This window comes from Acomys russatus, chromosome 10 (assembly GCF_903995435.1).
Source record: "Acomys russatus chromosome 10, mAcoRus1.1, whole genome shotgun sequence".
NCBI lineage: Eukaryota > Metazoa > Chordata > Mammalia > Rodentia > Muridae > Acomys > Acomys russatus.
In genome coordinates, this window is record NC_067146.1 from 5479162 (window position 1) to 5504573 (window position 25412).

The 25412-nt window shown below is 42.7% G+C and overlaps 1 protein-coding gene across 2 annotated transcripts in view; it reads left to right on the forward strand.

Annotated features, from left to right (window-relative positions):
* Dgki (diacylglycerol kinase iota) overlaps positions 1 to 25412 on the forward strand; it is a 438758-nt gene that overhangs the window by 150074 nt on the left and 263272 nt on the right. For both annotated transcript variants that reach the window (XM_051151727.1, XM_051151728.1), the window contains exon 3: positions 7382 to 7477. In XM_051151727.1, the coding sequence (XP_051007684.1) occupies positions 7382 to 7477 (96 nt within the window). The remainder of the gene's footprint in view (positions 1 to 7381; positions 7478 to 25412) is intronic.

The following is a 25412-nucleotide window of genomic DNA, read 5'->3' on the forward strand; positions in this document are numbered from 1 at the left end:
CTTTCACTCTTTTTTCACACTCAGTCTTTAAGGTGTGGACTATGTATTGATGGCACAGCACAACCAGTGTGTTCTGTACACGTTTCCAGTGGGGTTTTTTTGTTTTGAGTAATAGTTATTTTATTTTTTTAACCTGGTGAAATCTGTATATTTGTTTATTTTTCATCACCTTCGTTTTATTTATTTTTTTAATAATGTATTCAGATTACATCCTGGTTGTTATCTCCTCATTTAAATCTTTCCACTCCCCCTCCCTCTTTCTCACTATCCTCCCCTAGACCTCTGACAGAAGGGGACCTCCTCCCCGACCACGTGACCACAGCCTGGCCATCCTCTGCACAGCCCCTGTGTGCACAGCCCAAGGCAGTTTATCGCCTGTTACTAACTTGCAGGTTTTCAGGCAACCCACATTTAAATTTTTTGATTTTGCATGGATAATTGCAAAGAATGTTTTATTTACATCTCCAGTTATTTAAAAAACATTCTATAATCGTCCATGTTTGTTTATCCGGGTTATTTGCTTATGGAGCAGATGCGCTACACTTTTGGCTTCCATTTTCGAGACAGGGTCTCTGTATCTCTGGCGGCCTGCAGCTCAATTTATTAGGTAGCCCAGATTGTCCTTGAGAGTTTAGCAGTCCTCCTGCCTCAGTCTCCTGGGTGTTGGAATTACATGTGTATATTCTGAGTGCCTGGCTCCTGCTAATGCACTTGTTATATACATTATTGAATCTGTAACACTCCCCTGTATTTATCTTTTTATCTGTAACAAGCACCACCCACATAGATGATCTTAAGTAAATATACATATTGTGTAAATATGCATGCTGGGGGGTCACAGATGTGCTGTGTGTCTGTGTTTGTGTGTGTGTATGTATGTATGTATTCAAGGAGATTTTTTCCATATTCCAAAGACCAGAAAAAGGACATCTCTTAAAAATAGGGTGGCTATTTTTCTGTTTTTTGAGATTCATGGTATTTGAGATGCCATTTCAAGGTAAATTTGAAGAAGCAAGCAAGATGTTTCCACATGGGAAGAATAATCAATAAAACATGGCACCAGAAAGAAGATACGATTAAAGAGTAGTAATGAGGGAAGAAAATAAGATAAATTAAGGGTAGACTGATTGGCAGGCCTGATGGAAGGTCTATGTTGCCAGATTGAATTTGGGCTTCATTTTCTGTATAACAGAGTCACGTCAGAATTCAAAGCCATGAAGGGGCACAATCATAGGTATATTTTAAGGGAACTGAGTGCACAGTAGTGTAAAATTAGTCAGAGCAGGTGCCAGAGTTCAAAGAAGAAGCTGGGACTTGATTGGATTTGCTGTCGAGTGAATACTAAGAAACTTGAGGACAGACTTAGACACAAAAGAAAACCTAGACAAAAATACGATCCAAGACGTCTGCATTCTTTAGGGATAAAGTAGGCTGCTGTGAATAAGAGAGTCAGATGTGTAGTGTGGTAATATAGAAGCTGTGTCTCCCACCCATGCCACAGACCAGGACTAGTCTAGGTAGCTGGGTGGAAACTAGACTCCTTTTCACAGTTACTCAAGGGCAGACATTGACTCTTCGGTTGACATCTCATCAGGAGGTTTCCAAAATCATCCTGATGGCTGATGACACCAATAAGCTATGGTGGAAGGAGTAGTGAGGAGATACTTGTGGGTAGATCTGATGGTCCCTGCCTGGAACCTTTGCTTCTGTTTGTTTGCTTAGAACTTGGTTCCCGGCCACCCTTAGCAACAGGGAGACTGGGAAGTCACAGTTCAAGAAGAACAGAATGATTTTGGTGAATGGCAGTCTTGCTCAAAATGACCAAGGAAAGGAATTAGAATAATGCCATCATATGTGGAGTAAGGAGACACATCAAGGAGAACAGGCCACCTGGAAGTCAACCATTGGATAGACACAAGGCAGAAGAGGCGAGAAGCATAGGATTGAGAAAGTAGAGAGAGGAAAAGAACACAGAGCAACACCCAAGGGCTACATCAGGGCAAACTTGACGCTCTTCCATCTACATGAGCAGCTAATGAGCAGAATCTCCACTTGACCGGTTTATATTTTGAAGCTAGGTAGAAAGGGGGAAATTAAGGAGGCAGGGGAAGAAAAAGTAGTTAGGAAGGTCCAGGAATGTAGTTGAAGTATTTCTCCAGCTGAGTCAAGAATTCCAGCACAGTTAATGCTAGCTCTGAAGGTTGCTGACACAGAAACAATGTTCTGTTAATATAAAGATGCTGCAAATGCAGGTGTTATCAGAGTAAACCGTGCTGTAGGCTAAGTGAAATATGACCTTTGAGTATGACCTTTCTCTTTTTCCAGTCGTAGACCTTTTCTATGAACTCTCATAAGAATCCTCTCTGGCAACCCTGTGACTAACCCATGGTTTACCTTATTAAAATGTGATCTTATACAAGGCACCTCTGGACTCACCCTGAAATGTTATTTATTGAAAAGGGAGAACATGGAAGAGTAAAGTTCCTTAGCAAGTATTTGAGATTAAGTTGAGAGCCATCAAATTCATGTATGTACTCAAGGCTTGGCATCTCATGCTCGCAACCCCAGCACTTGGGGTGCTGAAGCAGATGGGTAAAGTATTAAATATCACCATATATGGAGGGTGAGCTGTGTTGCATGTTTAAGGATAGCCTGGCCTACATGAGATCCTGCCTCAGAAAACCAAAACCAAACCAGAGCAATCAAGTCATATTTGTGGTTCTTGCTAAGATACTTAAGCTCTGACCTCTTTTGAGAAACCTATCTACACTTGGGTGTGTTTTATCCTTCCTCCTGAGGGTCACTCTTTCTGTTAACTTCTGTGCGTCTATCCATCAAAAGTGTCTTCTTAATAAACTCCAACTCTGCTTCATACTGGTTTACCCTGAAATTCCTTACTGCAGCAAACCTCAGCTTCACCTCAGTAAAGGTCTCCAAATAAGGCTCCCTAAGCTGCTGCAGGTAGCCACAGAACAGTAGAAAGACTCAGGCCTTCACTCCAACTACTGCTGATGTTGAGTTTTGAAAAAATAGACACCAAGAGTGGAGACAGAAGTAGGGATCCCTGTTGCGGTTGGATATTGAGATATTCTAAGCCAGAGCTGCTGGTAACCAGAGAAGTGGAGAGGAGCAACTGGGCTTCACATGCATTTTGAAATTATGATAAAATGAGATTAGCTGTATATAGGAGAGAAACAAAGAGAGATTCCAGAGTTTTTGCCCAAAGTGTAAGCATGGAAATGCTATTTACTGAGAATCCAGAGAGAAGACATGTAAGAGCAAATCAGTGGAGGAAATCCAGTTCTTGCAAATGTAAGGATTTGAGATGCTAATTGTCTCTTCTGGAGAGACGCTGTGGGCAATAGTGTATGAGTGAAGCTCAAAGCAGAGGGTCCCATTTGGAAGTTAACAATTACTCAAGAGTGCTAAAGCCGAGAGAACTCAGTGCAGCAATCTAAGGGCCGGGCATAGATGGAAGAGAGCACAAATCTGAGCATTGAGCTTTACAGCACTTTAGTGTTGAAAATTTGGCCATAGGAAGATCCAACAAAAGAAACTAGGAGGGGCTGGAGAGATGGCTCAGTGGTTAAGAGCGCGGCCTGCTCTTCCAGAGGTCCTGAGTTCAATTCCCAGCAACCACATGGTGGTTCACAACCATCTATAATGTGATCTGATGAGTAACCACAGAGACAGCAGAAGAACAAGCAGAGGAGAAGAGAGTGCCTCTGGATGCAGGGAGTGACCATCAGTGTTGATGTTGCTGGGGAACATGATGATTGATCATTGGCCATTGGGTTCAGCCATGTGACGTCACTGGTGATCTGGGAAATAGTATTGGCATGTGAAGGAAGAACACCTAGGACTCAGCTTATGAAATCATAATGGTGTGTAAAGGAAGTGACCAAATACAAGAATTCTCTGCTAGGCTTTCCCTTTAGAGAGAGTAGAGTGGAAACGTGTGTCAAGAACCAACTATTGATGTACTTAGCTGTTTTCCGCTCTTATTTTTCTGTGTATCTACAACTTTGGTGCAAGTCAGTTCTAGTGTTGTATAGTCAATCTCCATATTTGTACTTCTTGATTTTACAGCATCCTATTGTGTTGTACTTCTTGTGAGCATTTTTTCCCCACTGAGGAGTTGTAGATTAACTTAGTCAGGTATATGTTTAGAACTATTTCTTTGGAAACCATTTCCCAATGTAATCGCACTCATTTAAGCATCAAATGTTTCACTCTATCTTTTCTTTAGATGTCTGTACATGTTGCTTCCCTTCCCACCACCTCCAGGCTTTCCATGGTGATTCCCAGATCTGTGTGTGTTCATGCATATGGCACAGATGCTTTGTGCCATGTATTTTGTCTCACAAACATGCACTAAAATCTAATTACCTAAAAAGCTTAAAGAGGAAAGGTGAGGTCTCTTGGGCCACAGACTCCAAAACATATTAAAGACACCTCAGGATCTTTGAGCAATTATTTTATACAAATGTCATAGAGATTCACTGACACAGACTCTGGAATGATCCTCATGTATTTTCAAAATTTTAGCAGGCCATTAAGTAAGTAGGGCAAACTGAGAATGAGAGCACTAGATGGTAGAAGGATACAGTAGCCTCTTTCTTTTCCCTTCCAAAGGTCCATCTCTTTTGTATCAGCTTCCCATGCAGAAATGGTGCTAACTGAAATTAGTGGTTCGTCTGTGGGACTCTGAGGCAAGACTGAAAGATGAGAACGTCTGAAAGTTTGCAAATGGTACATCAGTAAGCAAAGAAGTCTGAGGCCCAGGAACTGCTGGCCTGGTAAGTCAGGAATGTGGCACTTCTTACATGCCCTGCCTGCCTTACCTGCCTTTCCAGGACTTCATGATGGGCACACATGGCTTGTTATTGTCAGAGGTTCTTGTCATTTGCTCCACTGTAACAATTTTCTACTGGGCTCCTTAAAAATCATTGGCCAGATTTCCTCTGAAGTCCCTTGCTTAGTATTTGCCGTTATGATGTCATGCTTGGTTTCTAACTTTTCTAGTCAGTTTGCCATGGTGAGATATCAGAGAAGCCCCAAGACTAAGCACTGAAGAGCAAATGTTTGCTGAATGAGGTGAACAATAAAATGAAAACAGGATTTTAAAAAATTTAACTGGTGAAAAGTTAAAGTTGGATGTTGGCTGCTCTGCAGTGTTTTAGACTGTGAGCATAGACTTCTTTAGGCTATCTTGTAAAGAAAGGCCTTCATATCTTCTCCTCACATGACGTCATCATTCTTGAAAAACTTTAAAGGTCCAGCTCTATGTCTATGTCCAGTCTTCCTTTCTTCTGGTAGTGTCCCACAGAAGAGGAGAGGTCTATTTTCCATGACCATGTATGTACAAATTGAGCATTTTTCACTAAAGGAAAATATTCCTGGGGAGAAGAAAAACTCAGGGAAAAAAAAAAAAGATCTCTTTTTGGTATAGCGGGTGACCATCATTCTCAATATCTTTGTTTTCTTTCCAGGGACCTTTGTCCCGTTTTGTAGTCTGAGACAAGGTCTTACTGCGTATCTCACCCGGCCTTGATCAGTACTCCTGCCTTAACACTGTTGCTCTCACATATGTGTACCATACTACGCCTGGCTTGAGGATGGTTCTGACATACTTGGGGTTCGGTGTACTTGAGGTACTTCAGGGTCTCACTGAGCCTTTGACATCTATTTCCTGCTCACTTTTCCCACATGTTTTTTTCTCACTCCTTATGTTTCGAGGCTTACATTCTTTGCATCTTGAAGCATCTAGATCTTAGGTCACAACAAGACCTGTGGATTCTCTTGCCTGAAATCATTTAAGACTAGTCACCCTGAAAGGAAAATATATTCTACTTGAATATGAAGAAATGCGTTCATTGTATACCAAACAAACAACAAGAAAATTGGAGCACTCCTTCCTTCTTCATGCTGGAAACATTTGGTCTACATTTCTGCTTCTCTCTTCTAAGCCTTGACATTGAGAAGGCTGACATGTGGATGCTTCTAGAGTGACTTATCCCAAAATGAACCGCTAAATTATCTTGTTATTCTGTAAAGCTCTTTATTGGACTCATCCTCTCTAGTCTAATCAGACTGTCATAGCAAAAATGCCGCAGACGGGATGGCTTAACCCACAGATGCTAATTTCCTATCATTTTCAAACTAAGAAGGTACAAGGGCAAGGAGCTGGCACGTTGGGTTCCTGGTGAGGGCCCTCTTCCTGCCTGTTGTCAACTCAGTGGCTTTTCCCTAGTGCATGCATGTGGAGAGAGCGCAATTTCTCTTGGGTTCCTTCCTAGAAGGACATTGATCCCGTAGTGAAACCTGTGCCTCCATGATCTGATTACGTCCCAAAGGCACTGTCCTAATACAGTAACTCTGTGGTTAGATTTTTAACTTAGAGATTGGGGACAACGGTACAGTTTAGCCCACAGCATTCTTCATCAAAAGATAACTCCTAGTCCTTGGTTTCTGGTATGGAATAAGATGCAACAACAGGGCTTTTCCCATAAGCCCTGTAGACTTAGTCTCATGGTTCTTTATGCCTGGTCTAATGTAGCGTTTTTTCACAATAGCCAATCTTTTCAACAAATAAACAGAATTTACAATTAGTACATAAATTCACATTCTCTAAAGTGGCATATCAGAAGAAAGACCATGGAATTCTATTTGCCATATTTAAATGCCAAGTGACTGCCATCCTCTCCACTGTAACACTGCACATTTATGGATAAAATGGGCTTTTGCTCATTGTGTCATACCTCTCAGCAGCTCTACTCACCACCAGAATTGTGTATTTTTAGGAAGCAGACAAATTACTCTGTTTGTAAAATTTAGAATTAATTGGGTGGAAGGCCTTACCGAATTAGCAATATGTTTGGATTAGTAGAAATGTATTGTGCGTTGAGCACCAGAGAGGCAAGCTAAATATAAATGCATTGTCAGCCAATCTTCCTTGAAGTATTTTAATGCTATCATCCTCCTTCTTAGCTAATTCACTAAGTAAAGGCAACTTTTAAATCTACTTTTAGTCTCCTGTGCTATCACATCAACAGAGTGGGGTCAGGGCAAACAAGACTTTACATGGAGCCATTCAGGAATTGTCTTTTCCTCATTTGTTGAAAATGTTTCAAGGTGATGCATCCACGGACAAGGCCTTTATAGGCCTCATATCTATTTGGGTTATAAGCCAAAGGTCCCAAACACCATGCTCCCTTTTTGGAATTTCTATAGGATCAACTCCAACAGTGTCTTTGCGGATTCCATCGACAATGCTTAAACTCTGCAGAATCACTAAAGCATCTTGCATAAAATTCCTGAGTTGAAGTCCTTCCCTTGATGCGGAAGAGAAAACTGAAGTGGGTGTGTCTTTTCCTTACAGGAGAATGCTGTGAATGGGGAGCACCTATGGTTGGAGACTAACGTCTCGGGCGACCTCTGCTACCTGGGGGAGGAAAACTGCCAAGTCCGATTTGCAGTGAGTATGTCCCATGATGCCCACTTAGTCTTTCCAGGAAACAGACTCTCTGTCTGTGGGTGGCTGGGATAAGAGGAGAACTGTGCACAAGTACCCCAGCATGGGCTTGGAAAGGCTCTATTCTCATGACTTAGAACTTCCCACGTGCTTTTAAGGTTTATAATTGTGTATCAAGTTCACATGGCTCCAGATTGTCAATTTGAATGACTTTAGGGTCTCTTTGGGTAGGCTACACACTAGCATAATTTGACGTTTACCACCACAGTGGTTGTTGGGGGTGTTATGTTTCTTGAGAGTGAGAGAGAGGGTAAAAGTGGATGAGAGAGTGCCACTTATGGTGGGTTGTGCAGCAGCAGGAGATCTGTGTGGAGAGGAAGTGGCTGATCTCTACAGGGCAGTGGCTATGGGGTGAGAGTATGACAGTGAAGATGAAAATAGCTTTGTGGGATGTGAGTGAGGTTAGCCTCTTTCCACACTGAGGTCTGGAACACACAATTTCAGAAATGATTTGATGAGTCAACCATCAGGTCAGTAGGAGTGGCTTTTGCTTATTAAAAATTCATGTTGTGCCCCTATTTAGGGTTTAAATAGGGATTAAACATTTCTTCAGGAGCTAGATATGGGAGCACATACTTGAAATCACAGCAGATATAGGAAGACGTAGGATGAGAAATCTGAGAACAGCCTGGGTTACATAGTCTCCTAGCTTCATTTTTCTGTTACTGTAACAGAATATGCTTTAAGGGATAAAGCTTTATTAAGTTTACAGTTCCATGTTGTTATCCACCACTTCAGGGGAGCCCTGGCAGGAACTTGAAATACCCAGTCATACCCACAATGGAGAGCTGAGAGTGAATGAACACATGCATTCTTACTTGGGCTTAACACTTTCTCTACACTTAACACTGTCTAGGATAGCCCACTTGCTTAGGGAATGGTGCTACCCACAGTGGGCTGGGTCTTCCCGCCTCAGTTAATGTAATCAAAACAATCCCCACAGACACGGCCACAGCCAGGCCTGATCTAGGCAGTCCCTTATTGATGTACTCTCTTCTCAGTTTTTCTGATAATAATTACAACTAAGAATTCCACTATAGTAAAACTCTATTCCAACCAACCAATCAACCAACCAACCAACCAACCAACCAACAAAAACATTCAAGGGTGGAAGATATAACTCAGTAGTGGAATACTTGCCTAGTATGTATAAGGTCCCAGATCTAATTCCCAGTGCTGAAAAAAGGGGAAATAAACTGTGAAGTGGGACCGTTGACCATACAACAAGTTATGGAAAGACTGAAAGCTTGATGTTGAGAAAGTAGGCTTACTTTTACCTTACAAAAATTCATCTAAAAACAGAGTGACAGAAAACTTAGAATAGTAAAAAAGAAAGAAGACTTCCTGCCGATTTAAGAAGATGCTATCAATACCGAGTCCCTCCAGGTGAGAGTTGTATGGAAGAATGGGGAGATAGAAGGACCCAGAGGGTCCAGGAACCCTACAAGAAGACCATCAAGGCTGGCAGATCTGGACCCAGGGGGGCTGCACAAACTGCTGTACCAACCAAGGACAATGCATGCAGTTAACCTAGACTCCCTATTCAGATCTAGCCAACGGGCAGCTCATTCTCCACAGTTGTGTGGAGAGTGGGGACTGCCTCTGACAGCAACTCTGGTGCTCCGTATTTGACCACCTCCCCTTGGTGGGGAGGCCTGGTGGCACTCAGAGGAAGGAGAAGTAGGTTACCAGGATGAGATCTGATAGGCTGTGATGATATAGTGGAGGAGGAGGTCCCCTTCTGTCACAGACCCAGGGAAGGGAAATAGGATGAAAGAGGAGGGAAGAGGGAACAGGAAGATACAAGTGAGGGGATAACAATCGGGATGTAATCTGAATTAATTATTTTTAAAAAATAAATTGCTGATGGGGATTTTGTTTTGTTTTTTGTTTGTTTGTTTTGTATACATGGAAGTGGTTTGAACACAACATGGGGCATGGAAATAATGAGCAAATATGTTTCTCTTAGCAAGGAAGAAGCTGAACTTCTGTCAGAGCTTATAAAAGAGTACAGCACCTGAGGACTGTCTCAGGTGCTAAAATAAATAAGTTTCAACATCAAGACCTCTTTCTCTCACCATAGCGGCTTTGATCCCCTCACTGGCACGTAATTGTTTAGAACAACTTTTACCTTTTTTTGGTGAGAGTTGTTTGTTTAAGGAACAACAAATGGCCCAGATGATTAGGCTATGGATTTGAAGTCAAGAAACCTGCATTTGAATCTCTGTTTCCACTTATGGTTTGACATTGAGGATTTGTGACCTTTGAGTCTTGGCCACCATCTAGACAGAAAAAGAGAGTAGGATTAAATTGCTTTTAATTTTGTTTCTAATTTGGATCTGTAATTAATCGTTTGCATTTCTCCTAATCTTGTTGTGAATTCAATTGATTTAAATATCAGCATTTCAACTTTATGCATATGTAGTTTTAATTAAACTATAATTGCATGGAGTTTGATTAAATTAGCCAAATCTGTTAGAAGCGCAGCTATTTGGACTAAAATGCTATAAATAATGAATTAACATTAAGGTCTTAGATAATTGTATAAACATTGGTCTTGGGGTATCAGATAGTATAAAATGGAAGACATGAAGGCTGGTTTTGCCTGTGCTAGATTTGCCTATATAGATTCTTCTGTTAAGAGGGGGACTGGTTTATTACCTAGTCCTGCTGCTCTCCAAATTCCTCCCCTTGGTCCTATTTTGGGCACTCATTTTGGGACAGCTCCTTGTTGACTTCTCTTGACAAACATATGACTTAATACGGGCACTTCCTGTTCCCAGCATGCCACTGGGTGGGGCAGGCTGACCTTGAGCTGGCTATATAGCTAGTGCTGAGATTCTCCTGCCTCAACTGCCCTAGGGTTACACTTGCAGATATGCCCTCACACCCAGCTCTATACCCCCACCCCCCCACTCTATGTCCGCATTTAGCATTCCACTCCCTCATTGTTTGGCCATTATTACCTCTAGGCCAGGAGCAACACAAGTGTATAATAAGGATTCCATCAGGAGATCTAGAGCGGAGCTTTGAAAGCTCAGTGTCCTTTCATCTTCCTCTTTGATTTTACCCCAGGCACTTAGCGCTTTCAACCCAGTTTTAAAAATGTCCGCAAGATGAAGACCAGTCTTCCATAAAGATGTTGATTAAGCCAAGTCACAAATAAATGAGGGACTGGAGAATGACCCTGTGTTTGTTTCCCCCATGGCAAGGTCCTTACTGCTAAGTAATGTGTCCTCTCCTGTGAAGTGGGAAATGCTGTGAGAATTTGATGCCAGGCATAGGGCATAGGCAGCATGCGCTTGGCACAGTGACTGCTGTAGTAAGTTAAAACAAAGAACAGGACAGGAACAGACGATACCCAAGAGGGATGCATTGCCAATCTATATATGAGATGCGTAAGCAAAGCCATCCAAATGAAAACAACTCCAAGGAGGGAGTCAGCCTCCCGAGCTTCTTTACTTAGCCGGGGTTGATACAATGATGGGCCCATCATGCTGGCTGGTTCAGGCTCAGGTGGCTTGCCTCGTGGTCACATAGCTGGAATGTAAATGAATAGTTGTCACATAACTGGCACTCTATGGTAAAGGCACTCTATGGTAAAGGCACTCTATGGTAAAGGCCCTCTATGGTAAAAGCACTCAGTGCCTTGCAGCCCTCCACCCACCTCGCACTGGGGATGTATGACCACCTTAGATGCCATGTTTTGGGAAAGACCTTCAAAAGTAATGAAGGCTCCAGAGGAGAGAGTGATCAAGTTGGATCAGAGTGTGGAAATGTGTAGTAAAGAAAATTTCAGTAGCACAGTTACAGCTGAATATTAAAGACCAGACGTGTAGAGAAAGACTTTCTGTTATTTCAAGAGCCGCTTTGAATAAAAAAGCAAGTCACTTTCCATCCATGAGGAAGATGGAGCTGTACTCTAGATCTGGATTCAGTGACTCATAATAGTAGCCAAGGCCATCGAGTATTCCTAAGGCTCCCCTGGGACACTTGTGAGCAGTTTAATGGACAGTTACCCCCTTGCTGCTCCAAGTGCTGACTCAGCTGTGTCTGGAGTTAGACCTTCAAACACATGTTTTAAGAAGCACATTAAATACCCTGATGCAGGTGGTACACAAACCTAACTCTAAAAGCTGCTGTAACACAGCACAGTCCAGTGAGGTACCTAGCTACCAGGAGAAGTGGGCTCAAAAGATGTGTTCAGGCAGGATGTAGACGGCTATCTTGCAAGGATGCTGGAGAAAGGTGATGGGTGCCTGCTTCCAGCGAGAGTTCAGTTGAGGAACATGCTGTACTTGACAATTCCTCAGAAGTCAATAAAATTATTGTGGAAAAAGCATGAACATGTAGATTACATATTAGATTTATGTTTGGAAGAACGAAAAGCAGTCGGCATTATTGTGGCCAGGTAACTACCAGCTAGCCTCTAAGCAAACTACAGCAGCCTGCTTGGGGAGGAAGGAATACATCTCCAAAGACAGACCTTTCCCACCTTACCCTGTTTGAGCAAAGCAAAGGTCATATGAAGTTCGAAGTGAAATTTCATATGACTGGATGTAGACAGAGGTTGCTTTACAGACACAGAAATAATGTTCATTTTACACGAGTGGAGTAGAGGAAAGGGAATATATCTGACAGAGTGGCAGGAGTATGCTCTTTAGAGCGAGACAGCAGTCCCAGTTTATGAGCACACGGAAAGGTCAGATGGATTGGGGTATGTTTCCTTGTTTCTGAACCAGAACAGGGAGTATGCTATAAAGGGCAGCGAACGAACAAAGCATGACCCCACACTGTGTTGTCTAAACCAAGGCAAATTTAAAGGTGAACACGGCTACCGATATCAGTATCTATAGCCCAGAGGGTGAGTGAAAGCTGTGTCATAAATACTGGGACGTCACCTTAATTTACTTGGACATTGGAACATCTATTTAAAACCAAAGCTGGAGCTATGGATGTAGGTCTATTGACGTAATGTTTGCCTTAGCATGTATGTCATTTGGGGTAGGCTGCCAGAGTCTCACTGTACCTTCAGGTTACTCTCTGCTTCTGTGGGCAGGGCTGAGATGTCATCTTGGAGCTTCCCGATCCTGCTGCCATGCTTTCTTCACTATTATGGCACTCTAGCCATCCGGAAGCATCAGCCAAAATAAACCTTAAGTTGTCTTTGGCCGTGGTATCTTATTACAGCAACAAAAATGTAGCCAATACAGGACTTGATGCCAGGAAAGATAGGATGTTGCTGTCAAGATTTTGACCCTGTTGGTTTTGTGTTTTTGTTTGTTTGAGAAATAGGGAAGACTTTGGAACTTTGGCCTAGAAAGTTGTAAGCAGAGATTAACAGTCCATTCTGGCAGAAGCCTGGAGGTCTATACTGCTGAATGTAATGTGGGTTGTGGGGGCCTGGCTCAGAAGTTTCAGAGGGAAGCAAGAACTTTATGAGTAACTGGGCTGAAGGGCTGCTGTAACCTGCTTAAAATTGTAGCTCCCGTGTTAACGCCTTGCTTTCGTTTTTAGCATAACAGGAGTCATTTTGTTTTTAAGTCTCCATTTTGATCATGAAGTGAAATTAAGTTCAGGTTTTTAGGCTGTACCTGCCTGGGAGCTTGAACAGCCTTTTATATACAATTCAATACTTGCTGAACATTTTGCTTGAATTAATGATACATATTCTACCTAAAAATAAAAATCACAATGCCCTGCTATGTTCCTTTCTTTTAGAATGGTGGGTAACTGGAAAGTCCTCAAGCCTTTATCCTAGCCAATCAGCTTAAAGTGCTTTGTCTAGTTACCTGGATACAGTATATTTGGAACAAAATAGATTCTTCTTGTGTTAAGGTAGTCAAAATGATGTAATGCTGCCCTCTCCTTGCTTCTCACCTGTTTACCTGGTTGCTACCTGTTATGGTTTCTCTTATAAAAGGCCTGCCCTAGAAACAGAGTGACATCACAGTTTGGCTCCCGAATCCATTGTGTCCCTGGCCATTGACAGTCTTAGGGTGTTGTGTTCAATAAACCATCCATATCTCACTGAGATTGGTGTTCAAATGGTTTGTATGGCAAGTCTTATACTACAATATCATACAACAACAGGCCGTTCAGGTGATACTTCGGCAAAGGACCTACCTGTCTTCTGCGCATGCCCTATGAACCTACCTGCCTTCTGCGCATGCCGTAAGAACCTACCTGTCTTCTGCGCATGCCCTATGAACCTACCTGTCTTCTGCGCATGCCCTAAGAACTTGCATGGGGTTGAATGGAAAGTAATGAACCAGTTAATTAGTTTCTTTGGTAGAAAGAAATTTTAGGACAGCATCAGACTCAGTCTTTAGTACAGTTATTATTCATTAATTTTAGTCTTATACAGGCCTACGATTAAAAAAAAACAGCAAGCGGAACAGAAAGAAATATAAAATGTGCAGATTTTAGAGGAAAAGAGCACTAGTGTGGCAACAAGATCATGTGCTGAAGAAAAGGTTATAATTGTGGAGCAGATTAATGCCGTTAAATACAAGCTTGTACTCTGCATTAAAATAGGAAGGGGTGCTCTCATGGAAATACCCCATCCAGCTACACTGCAATTTGTGAACAGAAAAGACCTAAGGAGGTCCCTGTTTCTAGAAAACAATAACACACGAAGCTCCTACAAATACAACCCATGGGACAAGGGGCCTTCCCAAGTTGGCAGCTGGACTTTGTACTGTTCTTCACCTAGCACTTGCTTTTGAGGCATGAAAGATGCAAGAGTGAGGGGGTCATGGATTCTATCTCTGGTTTCAGAAAACTACTGAGGCCAGGCAACATGTAGCAGGGCTGGAGTCCCTGTGAGGAGCTGTGAGAGGCCGTTGCATGAAGCTGTGAAGATGGGCTGGAATCCTGGGCTGCAGTAGAAATCCCAAAATGTTGGAAATGCCAGACATACCCCAAGTATAACTACATGCAAGGCTATAACCAGCTCGAGAGACAGATGTGTGTTGCAAGCAACAAATCAGAAGGGGCAGAATAATGAAGTCCCCGATGCTGGACACGAAGCTATAGGATATGGTATTTGTCCTGCTGGGTCTTGGTTTTCTTTTGTACACATTATGCCCACATTCATTCCCTTTGGAATGGAAGTGTGTATTCAGTGTTGGAAATGTGATATATATACATATATATATCTCACATATGTATATATGTTTTTAACTTCACAGGTGTCTTAGTTAGGCTTCCTATTGCTGTGATGAAACACCATGACCTGGAAAGGAAAGGGTTTTTTGGCTTATACTTTCATATCACTGTTTATCATGAAAGAAAGTCCAGGCAGGACCTCAAACAAGGCAGGAACCTGGAGGCAGGAGCTGATGCAGAGGCTGTGGATGGGTGCTGCTTACTGGCTTGCTCCCTCATGGCTTGTTCAGACTGTTTAAGTATAGAAACCAGGACCACCAACCCAGGGATGGCAACACTCAGAGTGTGCTGGGCCTTCTGTCAATGACTACTTAAGAACATGTCCTACAGGCTAGCTTACAGCTAGATCTTATGGAGGCATTCTTTGTCTCTCTGTCTCTCTCTGTCTCTCTCTCTCTGTGTCTCTGTCTCTGTCTCTCTCTCTCTCTGATTTTTTTGAGACAGGGTCTTTCTGTGTAGCCTTGGCTGCCCTGGACTTGATTTGTAGACCAGGCTGGCCTCAAACTGACAGCGATCCGCCTGCCTCTGCCTCTCAAGTGCTGGAATTTTCTCAATTGAGATTCTTCTTTTAGATAACTCCAGCTTGTGTTAAGTTGACATAAGACTAGCCAGCACAACAGGGGTGTTAAAATTAAGAAATCATCTTTAGTTTCAAAAGAGACTCTGGGCTTTTAAACAGTACTGAGACTATTAAAGATTGTGGGGACTTTTAAGTTGAACTCAACTCCTGTTGCTTTATGATCTGTCCATGCCTATCAGGGACAAGGGCGGGATGTTTGAATGAGAAATGTTCTGCATATGCTCATGGTTTTGAACACTTAGTTCCCATTGGTTCTGGAGCTTGTAGGACATGGAGGCTTGCTGGAGGAAGTACGTCACTAAGGACAGGCTTTGAGAGTTTATAGCTATAAACACTATCTCTACTCCATGTTGTGGCGTGATCTCTTAGCTTTCTCCTCTGGACACAAGCTTCACAAGCTTCCATGCTTCCACTGCCTCTATGGACTCTTCCTCTGGGCCAGTAATCCTAAATAAATCCTTTTCTCTGTAAGTTCCCTTTGGTCATGATATTTTTTAACACTGGAGCAGAAAGTAACTGATACAATGAACTATGTAGTCACTTATGGCATTTTAATTATCACTTTTGTTCTTTTAAAGTCACAAGTTCTGGGTCAGATCCACCTCATGGGAATCCTCAGTGCATGGAATAAAGTAGCAAGATCATCTCTTCAGACTGAGCGCTGGCAGGGTAGAGAGCTACTCAACTTCATACCGAGATCAGGACCAGTCAGGTAGACTGCCTTTTGCACCTGGCAAATGGTAGCAGGTAATGCATTCAGCTGTGTTCTCCTCTGAGGTCCACTGATGCTCGCGTGGTCAGAACTCCCTAGTAATGACACTAGCTGGCGAGTTATTAGAATAGGGTCATACTATGTGAAAAGTGGCCTCCTGAGAACACACACATAGAGGATGCCATTTGGCAGTGGACTGATGCATCTACAGGCCCATGGCAATGAGGTCCTTAAGCTGCTGTAAAAAGCTCAGAGCAAAGCTCAAATGCTTCCTGTTCTTCTCCTGTGTTGACATCTTAATTTATTTTTTGTACTCTTACTCCATGACTTTGAGAGCAAACAGTTGTGTGATTTTTTTTCACCTGACTTATGGCACTAAGGACATTGCTCAGAAATGAACACCACAGCCATCCTGTCATCTGTGTTAGCTTGTCTAGCTAGACAGACAGACACCGCTGTCACCCAGGCTCACAGGTACTCATCAAGACAGACAATTTCAGCAGTCTTGAGGATCTAGGTGGCAGGGAATATGACTTGGGAGAAATCAGACAGATAGGCAGGTAGGTGTGAGCCACAGGGAGAGTGTAGGTAGATGGTTAGGTGGCTGAACATACGTAGGTTGAGTGAGAAGGAAAAGAAACTGTCAGACTTCAGAACTTTTACCAGATATATCTTCTCTATTTTTAGGCATGCTTATGTCACCTTGTTTCTGCGGGGTGGCTAATGGGTGTTGTTTTTCTTCCTTTGTTCTTTCCTTATGTGTAAGATTGAGTGAGAAGGGATAAGCCTGTGACACCCGACCTTCATTCTCAGCTGTCTTCACTATTGCCTATAATTGGACAAATGTCGTCCTATAGGGAAAGTGTACACACTGTGTTTCAGAGGCTGTGTGACATGGGATTGGCTGGGGGATTGCCATGCACAGATCTATATGCCAAAAGAACTGGAGGAAAAACCCAAGATCTGCTTGGGTTCTTTGAGTCTTGGCTTCCTCGCTGAAATAGTGAGGACTGCCTCTAGCATCGGAGTCATGAAATGACTGAGTTAATCAGCAAATGTCCACGCTTCCCTCTTCCCCTTCCATTCTTGCTTATAGTTCAATGCCATTAACTTGAGTCAGATAGGTAGGTGTTTTGCCGGACATTGGTTTTTAACAAGGTCTAAGGTTTAGAATGAGTCTGTTTAGCCCTTCCACTGGGACTGTGATGCTTTCATTTTGATCCCATTTGTGATATTTGTCTTTTGGGTGGGACCAGCCATATGTGACAAATTGAAGTACCCCGTTATGGGACACATCTCATAGAGTGTGTCTTTTTGGGGACTGTCAGAAGCTTCATCACTTCAGTCATAGATAGGGCACCAAGACATCCATTCATAGGGATGGCTTTGGGTTCTTGGAATAGACTTGGAAGAAGCCTGCAAGGGCAGCCACCATCTGGCACATCTTTCTCATGCTTAAAATATACAATGAGAGGTCTGGGGTGGTATCTCAGTTAATAGAGAGCTGGCCTTGCAAGCAGGAGGACCTGAGTTTGATCCCTAGAAGTTATGTTAACCCCTCCCCTCCCCCACAAAAAATCAGTAACTAGGAGTGGTAGATGTTCTTGTAATCTTAGTACAGAGGGCATAGTAACAGGCAGATGCTTCCAGATTGCTGGCCTGCCTGCCTCTCCTAATCAGTGATCCCTTGGTCCCAGTGCAAGAGTTGAGGCACAAAAACCCAGAAGATGGATAGCTTCTGATGAAAATTACATGAGGTTCAACTCTGGCTTCCAAATGTCAAACACACATATGCACACACACATGCACACACACACACACACACACAGAGAGAGAGAGAGAGAGAGAGAGAGAGAGAGAGAGAGAGAGAGAGAGAGAGAGAGAGAGAGAGAGAGAGAGCGAGAGAGGAGAGAGAGAGAGAGAGAGAGAGAGAAAGAGAGAGAGAGAGAGAGAGAGAGAGAGAGAGAGAGAGAGCACATGATCCCTGCCTTTCCTATTTCATCTCAAGAAAATGAAAGCGCCTGCTATATTTCTATTCTTGTATGTTACCAGTAATGATAAAGATGATGACCTAGCATGCATTGCTGGGGACTGTCCTTCCAGCTCTGTCTTCAGGCCTGGCAGATGCTCACCACTGAGGCACCCACATTATACCAGGAGCAAACCAAGCCTCATCTGCATGTGATCCGCTCTGGGATCTACACACAAAGGTTGGGTTGTCCTGCACGGCAGATTGATGATCCACACCCAGACGGCAGGCAGCTCGGCTGGCTGCAGTGGGTGCAGGCTGTTAGCTGGAGTCATGTGTTTGTATGGCAGGAGTGTCCAGGAGGCAGAGCCAGCTTTTTAGAATTGTTTGGGTGCCAGCCTGAAGCTGATTCAGGCAGGGAATGCCAAGGCTGCTGACTGCCAGAGGCTGCTCTTCTATCAGGGTACGGAGGGTCTAATGAATCAAGATGACTCAGGGAAAGCAGAGCCAGGAGCAAAATGGTTTACAGAAAGATTTTCATAAACAGACTCTCTACTACTGATTACTTTTGGCAATGGATACATGTGGAAAAAGGAAGTGGAGTCTCCTGTGAAGGGAAGTGACATTGTCCTGTGTGTGTCTGGAGAAAGGTGGCCGGTCATTTCAATGAGCTCATCTGGTTGTATGTTTAGAATAGGCAGAGGGGTGGTCCATCTGCAGTAGCTGTTAACCACTGCTACCGTCTCAGCTATCGTGATGGGTTGTTAATAATTGTTATTTGTACAGAATATTACTCCTCCCCATATGTACTACTGCTCAGCCTGTTTCACACAGGAGAGGCTGTCACAGGATAAGGAGGGTGTGAGGCCTGGGGGTGATTAAGATTCAGTTACTTAGCAGACTTGGATCCGTAGTCCATTGCTCATTGCACAGTCCATTTCACTTCCAAATCATATTCTAGGGAGCACTAAAGTCACATGCAAAAATAATAGGCGTTGATATTTGCATAAGTGATTCTGTTTATATAAAACACCAGCCACCTTTAATAATTCATTGGTCTTAGGAAGCTCAAAGCTTCCTAAGGGAGGATCATGGGACCCTTCGTTGGCCCTTCAGAAGATGTGTCAGCATCTTATGGGATCTCAGTGTTCAGCGGAAAATCACTTGAGCGATGACCCCATGATGCTTTGCAGTTTTCCTAGACTAATGCTTGTCTCTGATCCATAACAGCAACCCTGAAGGATGACCATACTAGGCAGTTCTCACACACTGAAAAGTAAAAGCATAGACCACACCCTCATCCCCTTTGCAGCTTCAAACTTTTTTCTTCTTGTAATTTTGTGCAACTATTTTACCTTTATATCAAACTTTTATGTTGAAACACAGTGTGTCTGTGTGTGTGTGTGTGTGTGTATGGGTGAGGGTGTGTGTGTCTATGTGTGTGCGTGCATGCATGTGTCTGTCTGTCTGTCTGTCTGTCTCTCTCTCTCTGTCTCTCTCTCTGTCTCTCTCTCTCTCTCTCTGTGTGTGTGTGTGTGTGTGATGAGTTTGAGCCCCTGAGTAACTATAACTTGTAATGGGAACTTTAGATTGAGGCTACATTTGCATTTGCATGTGGGCTTGTGTTTATAGGAAGTGGTTCTGTATGGTTTGATATTATATAATCCTGTTCCTTGGTGATTAAGATAACTTGCACCCAATTCAGTGTTGTGTTTGTATGTCACCTAGGCAACACCCAAGTGCACAGAGTTGCTGTCCCCTTTTCAGTCATGCCAATGGACCAGAATAGTAGGTTGTGAGCAATACTCTTTCTCTCTGCATGTTGACTGGCTGGTTTCTGTGTTATCACTGTCTACTACAAAAACAAACTTCTTTGGTGGAGATTAAGAGCTATACCAATCTGTGGGTATGAAGATGAAAGTGTAGGGGGCAGTTTGTTACTAGGTCATTTAGCATGATAATACTAGGGCCTATGGCTTAGCCAGCCACCATTCCCCCCATGTAATGGTACCAGGAATGGGTTCCACTTAGATGATGATTAACGAGGATCCACGTGTAGAGAATGAGAGCCTGCATGGTGCTAGGCTCTAAACGGGATGGCTGTATCACATCCGCTCAGAGATCGTTGCAGAAGTAGGAGAGGAAAGATTGTAAGGGACAGAGGACATAGATGCCGGCAGCGAAACAGTATTTGTTGGGCCTGGCAGCTCAGTTGCACATGAATTCCCACGTGCATGGGGCTGCATGCACAAGACTTGTACAAGATCAAGCTAGCTAAACTCCCAGCATGTATGGGGAGAATGGCTCAAGAAGAGACTTGATACCCTATGAGAATATACAGGGGGACGTAATCCCCCTCAGGAACAGTCATAGGGGAGGGGAATAATGGGAAAATGGGGGGGGGGAGGAATGGGAGGATACAAGGGATGGGATAAACATTGAGATGTAACAAGAATAAATTAATTTAAAAAAAAGGAAAAAAAAAAAAAAGAGTGCGCATTTCTGAACTTCATACTATTCCCTAAGACTTTCTACATCCCAGCCTCTACCAAAACCATCTTAGCCTAATCTTACTAACAATTTACTCCTCCAAATTCTTCCTAAGAGTAGTAGTGGTCATTGCCAACAATCTACATCCCTAAATCTTTTCTGAGAGTGGTGGATAAAGCACAAATCTGCTCCGTTAGCTATGCTTGACAGAGATCAAATACTGTTACTGTAAGTGCCAATGATACTGCCCAGTGAGGGGCTGAAAGCCCCCTTAGAGTTTTCATACAACTCATCGATTAGGAAGGATATGAAGACCGCAAGGGCAGCAAACAGAGCAATGCTCCTCAATAGCATCAAGTCATCAGTCCTCGGAGCTCTGCCTCTCCAAGACACACCTGTTGTGGTTGTGCTAACCAGTGGTCTGAATTCCATGAATTCTAAAACTGTTTTGTTGTTCCTCTTGCACAGCCCCCAACATACATGGGTATAACTGCATGTGTGGAGGCCATAGGTCAACACTGCGTGGCTTCCTCTATTGCCCTTTTAGCTTCTGCCATACTTTTTTGAGACAGAACCTCCTATTGAGGCTGAAATTCACCATTTTGTTTATGCTGGCTGACCAGTGTGATCCCAAGATCATCCTGTCTCCTGGGCAATGCTCGGGAGAGACATGCACCACCACACTTGGCTTTTATGTGAGTTCTGGGGAGCAGAACTCAGATGCTCAGGGTTGTACAGGAGTCACTACCCAATGTGCTGTCTCCCCAGTCCCTTATCCCTGTTTTCTAATAAAATTTTGCTGTTGTTCCTCCTGCCTGGAAATTATTTTAAAACATAAGGAAATGGAAGAGCATGCTTTGGTATTTTCATTTAAGAGGAGAAGGGTGCTGTTGAGGTGGGTGGATTTTGGAATTGAATGACCTGGCCTTGAGTCTAGGCTCTGAGATTTCCAGGCTTTGAGTCATATAATATTTGGTATTGTTTGCAGTTTCTTAAAGTCTGAGTTTCACATCTGGACAGTAGGCAGTGCATACAACTGGCTTCTTTATTTTTCCCTTGATAATTGTACAAGATAATGTCTACAGTCCTGTGTTAAAGCCACACATATTCCATAAGAAGAATCACCATAATCTTTCTTCCTTGAACGGGGTGTGGGTTCAAAGACATTGAGCCCCCAAGTATACCTCAAGTGGCTCTGAGACACTGAACCCATAGTATAGCAGGCTTGTAGTGACTTATAGAGTCACCTGCTGTGTTTGAGTCACTGAAGAAAATTGAGGTCAAGCTCTTTCGTGGTGAAATAACCAACCCTGTCAAAGTCATGCTGTCCTTTGACTCAGATCCCTCTCTATTCTTCCCACCTTTCCCGCATATTTAGACAAATATTTGCCCTGTCACTCATTTGTGTGTCTCTGCTGCTAGACTGTGACCTTCGTTTTGCTTGGGGATTTTGTTTGTTGTGTGTTATTGGCTCTGCAGCACTGAGAATATGTGCCTTTGCTACACACAGTGAGTTTTCAGTGAAAGAATGAACGAGCTTAGTGATGTGATTGTTGAAAGACATGCACATACAAACACTTGTCACAGTGTCAACCTTAACATTTCTGACATTTAAGTGTCACCACATGTCTGAGCCGGGATGTCTGAATCCCTGCCTTATCTTAAGGCTCTTGAGAGAGAAGTTTCACACTCAATGCTGCCTTGTTTGGCCAGGCCTCTGCTTACCAAAACCCATTTTATTTAATTTTCTTTGGTATTAGAGACTGCTTTTCATCATCATCTTACAAGTGGTCTCAGTATGGTAGGTAAAAGTTCTTTCCTAGAGAACAGAGTAAATAAACTAATTTAATCAAATCATGTATATTGGTTCTGATCTATCTTGATTCCCCAGCTGACCACTGGCAAGCAAATAAGAATTGAGATCTAACACAGTGGCAGGCAGTGGACTTAGGATCCATCCTTACCTAGTCCTCCTTGAATCCTACTGAGTATTAGTTCCTGATCTCTAAAGTGGCTGAAAGGGGGCTGGATTTATAGTGCAGCTAATGCAAACATCACACTGCCAGGCTTCTAATAAGCCTCTGTCTGTGGTAGTGGTGTCCTCATTTAAACTAGTATGGGCAGGTATACATGTTAGTGAAAACAGCATTGCTAGTTGGTGATAGCAGTGTGATATAGCTCATGACTTTGATGTTTATCTTTTGGGGCTAGATCAGGTGAAAGATCTATTTATTATGTCATTAATAGCTTGGAAAGTGGAAACTAGCAGTTCAGGGGTAGCTTCCTTACCACAGGTTGACATGGATTCTTCTCTTCTCTTCTCTTCTCTTCTCTTCTCTTTTCTCTCCTCTCCTTCTGTCTCTCTCTCTCTCTGCCTTCCTCCCTCTCCATCTGTATGTTTTTCTTTTTGTTTTGGTTTTTGGTTTTTCAAGGCATGGTTTCTCCATGTACCCTTGGCTATCCTGGAACTCACTATATAGACCTGGATGGCCTTGAACTCAGAGATCTACCTGCCTCTGCTTCTTGAGTGCTGGGATTAAAGTTATGCACCACCATTGCCTGGCTTGATATGATTTTTTTTCTTGATTTTTTTTTTTTCACTTTCCAGACAGGGTTTCCCTATGTAGCCTTGGCTGTCCTGGAACTTGCTCTGTAGATCAAGTTGTCCTCAGACTCACAGAAAGGCATGTACCACCACTACCTGTTGACATGATTTCTTAAGTAAATATGATAATATATATTAAAGCAAATACCTCTTAGTAGGGGTTGGAAGCATTCTCCTGAACTTTCTAAAAGAATTCTGTTTCTACAAAATAAACTGATAAGTGTATAATGAGGAAAATGGCATAAACATTGCTTCATATATACAACAATTGAAGCTTAAGCTATATATAGTTTTAGTTGGTATTAAGCCTCAAATCTCTGCTATGTCCATGGCATAGTATGATGGAAAGTGAGAAAACCCCTGAGCTGACTTCAGGACACCTTTTCCCATTAACTTCTATACCATATGACTTTTGTAATACATGCAGCCATTATCAATTATCTGTGTGCTTAAATTAAGTGTGTGTGTGTGTGAGAGAGAGAGAGAGAGAGAGAGAGAGAGAGAGAGAGAGAGAGAGAGAGAGAGAGAGAGAGAGAGAGAGAGAGAGAGAAAGAGAGAGAGTGAGAGAGAGAGGGAAACAGAGACAGACAGACAGAGACAGACAGACAGAGAGAGAGTGTTGGAGGCCTCTGTCAGTCCTATTTATTGGTGTCTGCATATTGTAATCACACATATGTATGCATGTAGAAATGATATTTTGTACATATATCATCAATGAATTCAACTCATTATAAGTGACATGGCAGCTTTTTGTCTGTAGTATATAAATCAAGTTTTCAACAGAGCTCACAACTCCTACATAGGGAAGCCACAAAAGCAGTGGTGACAGAGCCAAAGACACAGTAAAAGTTCGACTGTGATTCAAGTTTTTAATTAGTAACTGTCCATTGCTGCATAAACCAAGATCTTTTGTGAAGCATAGGGAAGCAAATATAGAAAAAGGAGGAAAAGACAAACAGAACCAAGGCTGTAGGGAAGAATCAAGAGCAGAGAGCAACAGCATCCAGAGATGGCCAGTGACAGTGGCCATGAAGATATGAGCTATCCTTGGGTAAGAGAAGAGGTAGGAAGAAAAAATATAAACACAACTCTTTGAGAAGTTCTTTGAGTTCATTCGGATGAAATCCTTTTCCTTGTGCCATGACTGTGTGGGATGGGATAGAACAGCAGCCGAGGACCAGTGAGTGAAAGCAACAGAAATCAACAGCGTACCATCTCCATCTCAGATCCATCCATGTGCTGATACCTCCTTATTCAGCTGTGACAATTCATGCACAGTTTTACAGTGCCATTCTCCACACTTCTCACAAGGGACACTCGTGAGCCTCTAATGTTTCAATGTCTCAGTAGCTGGGACCTAAATATTAGGTAGGGGGTCTACAAAACAACAGTGGAGTACAGTAGTCACTCGACTGAGTTCCACAATAAAGACTTCTGGGATTCTCGTGGTAGCTTCCTATTAAAGTCCATCAGGGCAACCCTGTCCTACAGTCCTGCCCTGTTTAATGATGGAGATATACTCTCAAACAAAACATTTCATTAGGCAAGTTCATCGTTGCTTAAGCATCAAAGAATGTGCCTATCCAAACATGTGGTATAGGCCACTACACATTATATATAGTACAACACATGGTGTGTATATATATATATATATATATATATATATATATATATATATATATATACATATATATGAGGTTTGTTACTGGCCAAAATATTCTGCAGTGTGTGAATGTACTTATCACTCTTTCACTACTAAAAATATTAATTGTGCTAACATAAGTCACTCCTAAATCATTTTTCAAAGAGTGAGGATTGTAAGATAAGAGTTAGTTTTTGGGCTCCACTTTGCTGTTTCTCCACCCTGAATAAGAACCCTCCATTTTTCTGGTGGTAGTATTTCCTGACCCTGAGTGCTAAAGAGAGGGTTGGATGCCACTCTTTCTAAGCAACCATCAGCTCCAGCTTTGAATCAACACGGTGCTAGGAATGTCGTCCCTCCCAAATTGCTTACTCTGGGAATCTGGGTTGGTCACTTCCCAAGAGAAAGAATAATACCCCCTTTCTATGTTTACTGTCAGCCAGCTCACCAAATCTCCTGCCTCCCTTGGCTTTTTCTTCTGAGATTTGCCTTGTTTTCTTTTCAGATGAAAACTATGAGTTATATTGGCTGCTGCAGGATGATGCACTTTTTATTTGTGTCCAAACAATGCCAGGAAGGTGCTTTTCTGCTTTCTTTCTGTGCGTCTCTTAAGAGGCTGTGCAGTTCGCCTTTCTGTATATCAGCTCAGGTAGGGGGCCTGGCTTTGCTCAGGATTTCAGAGCATACCTGAGGCTACTCAGCAAGAGGTG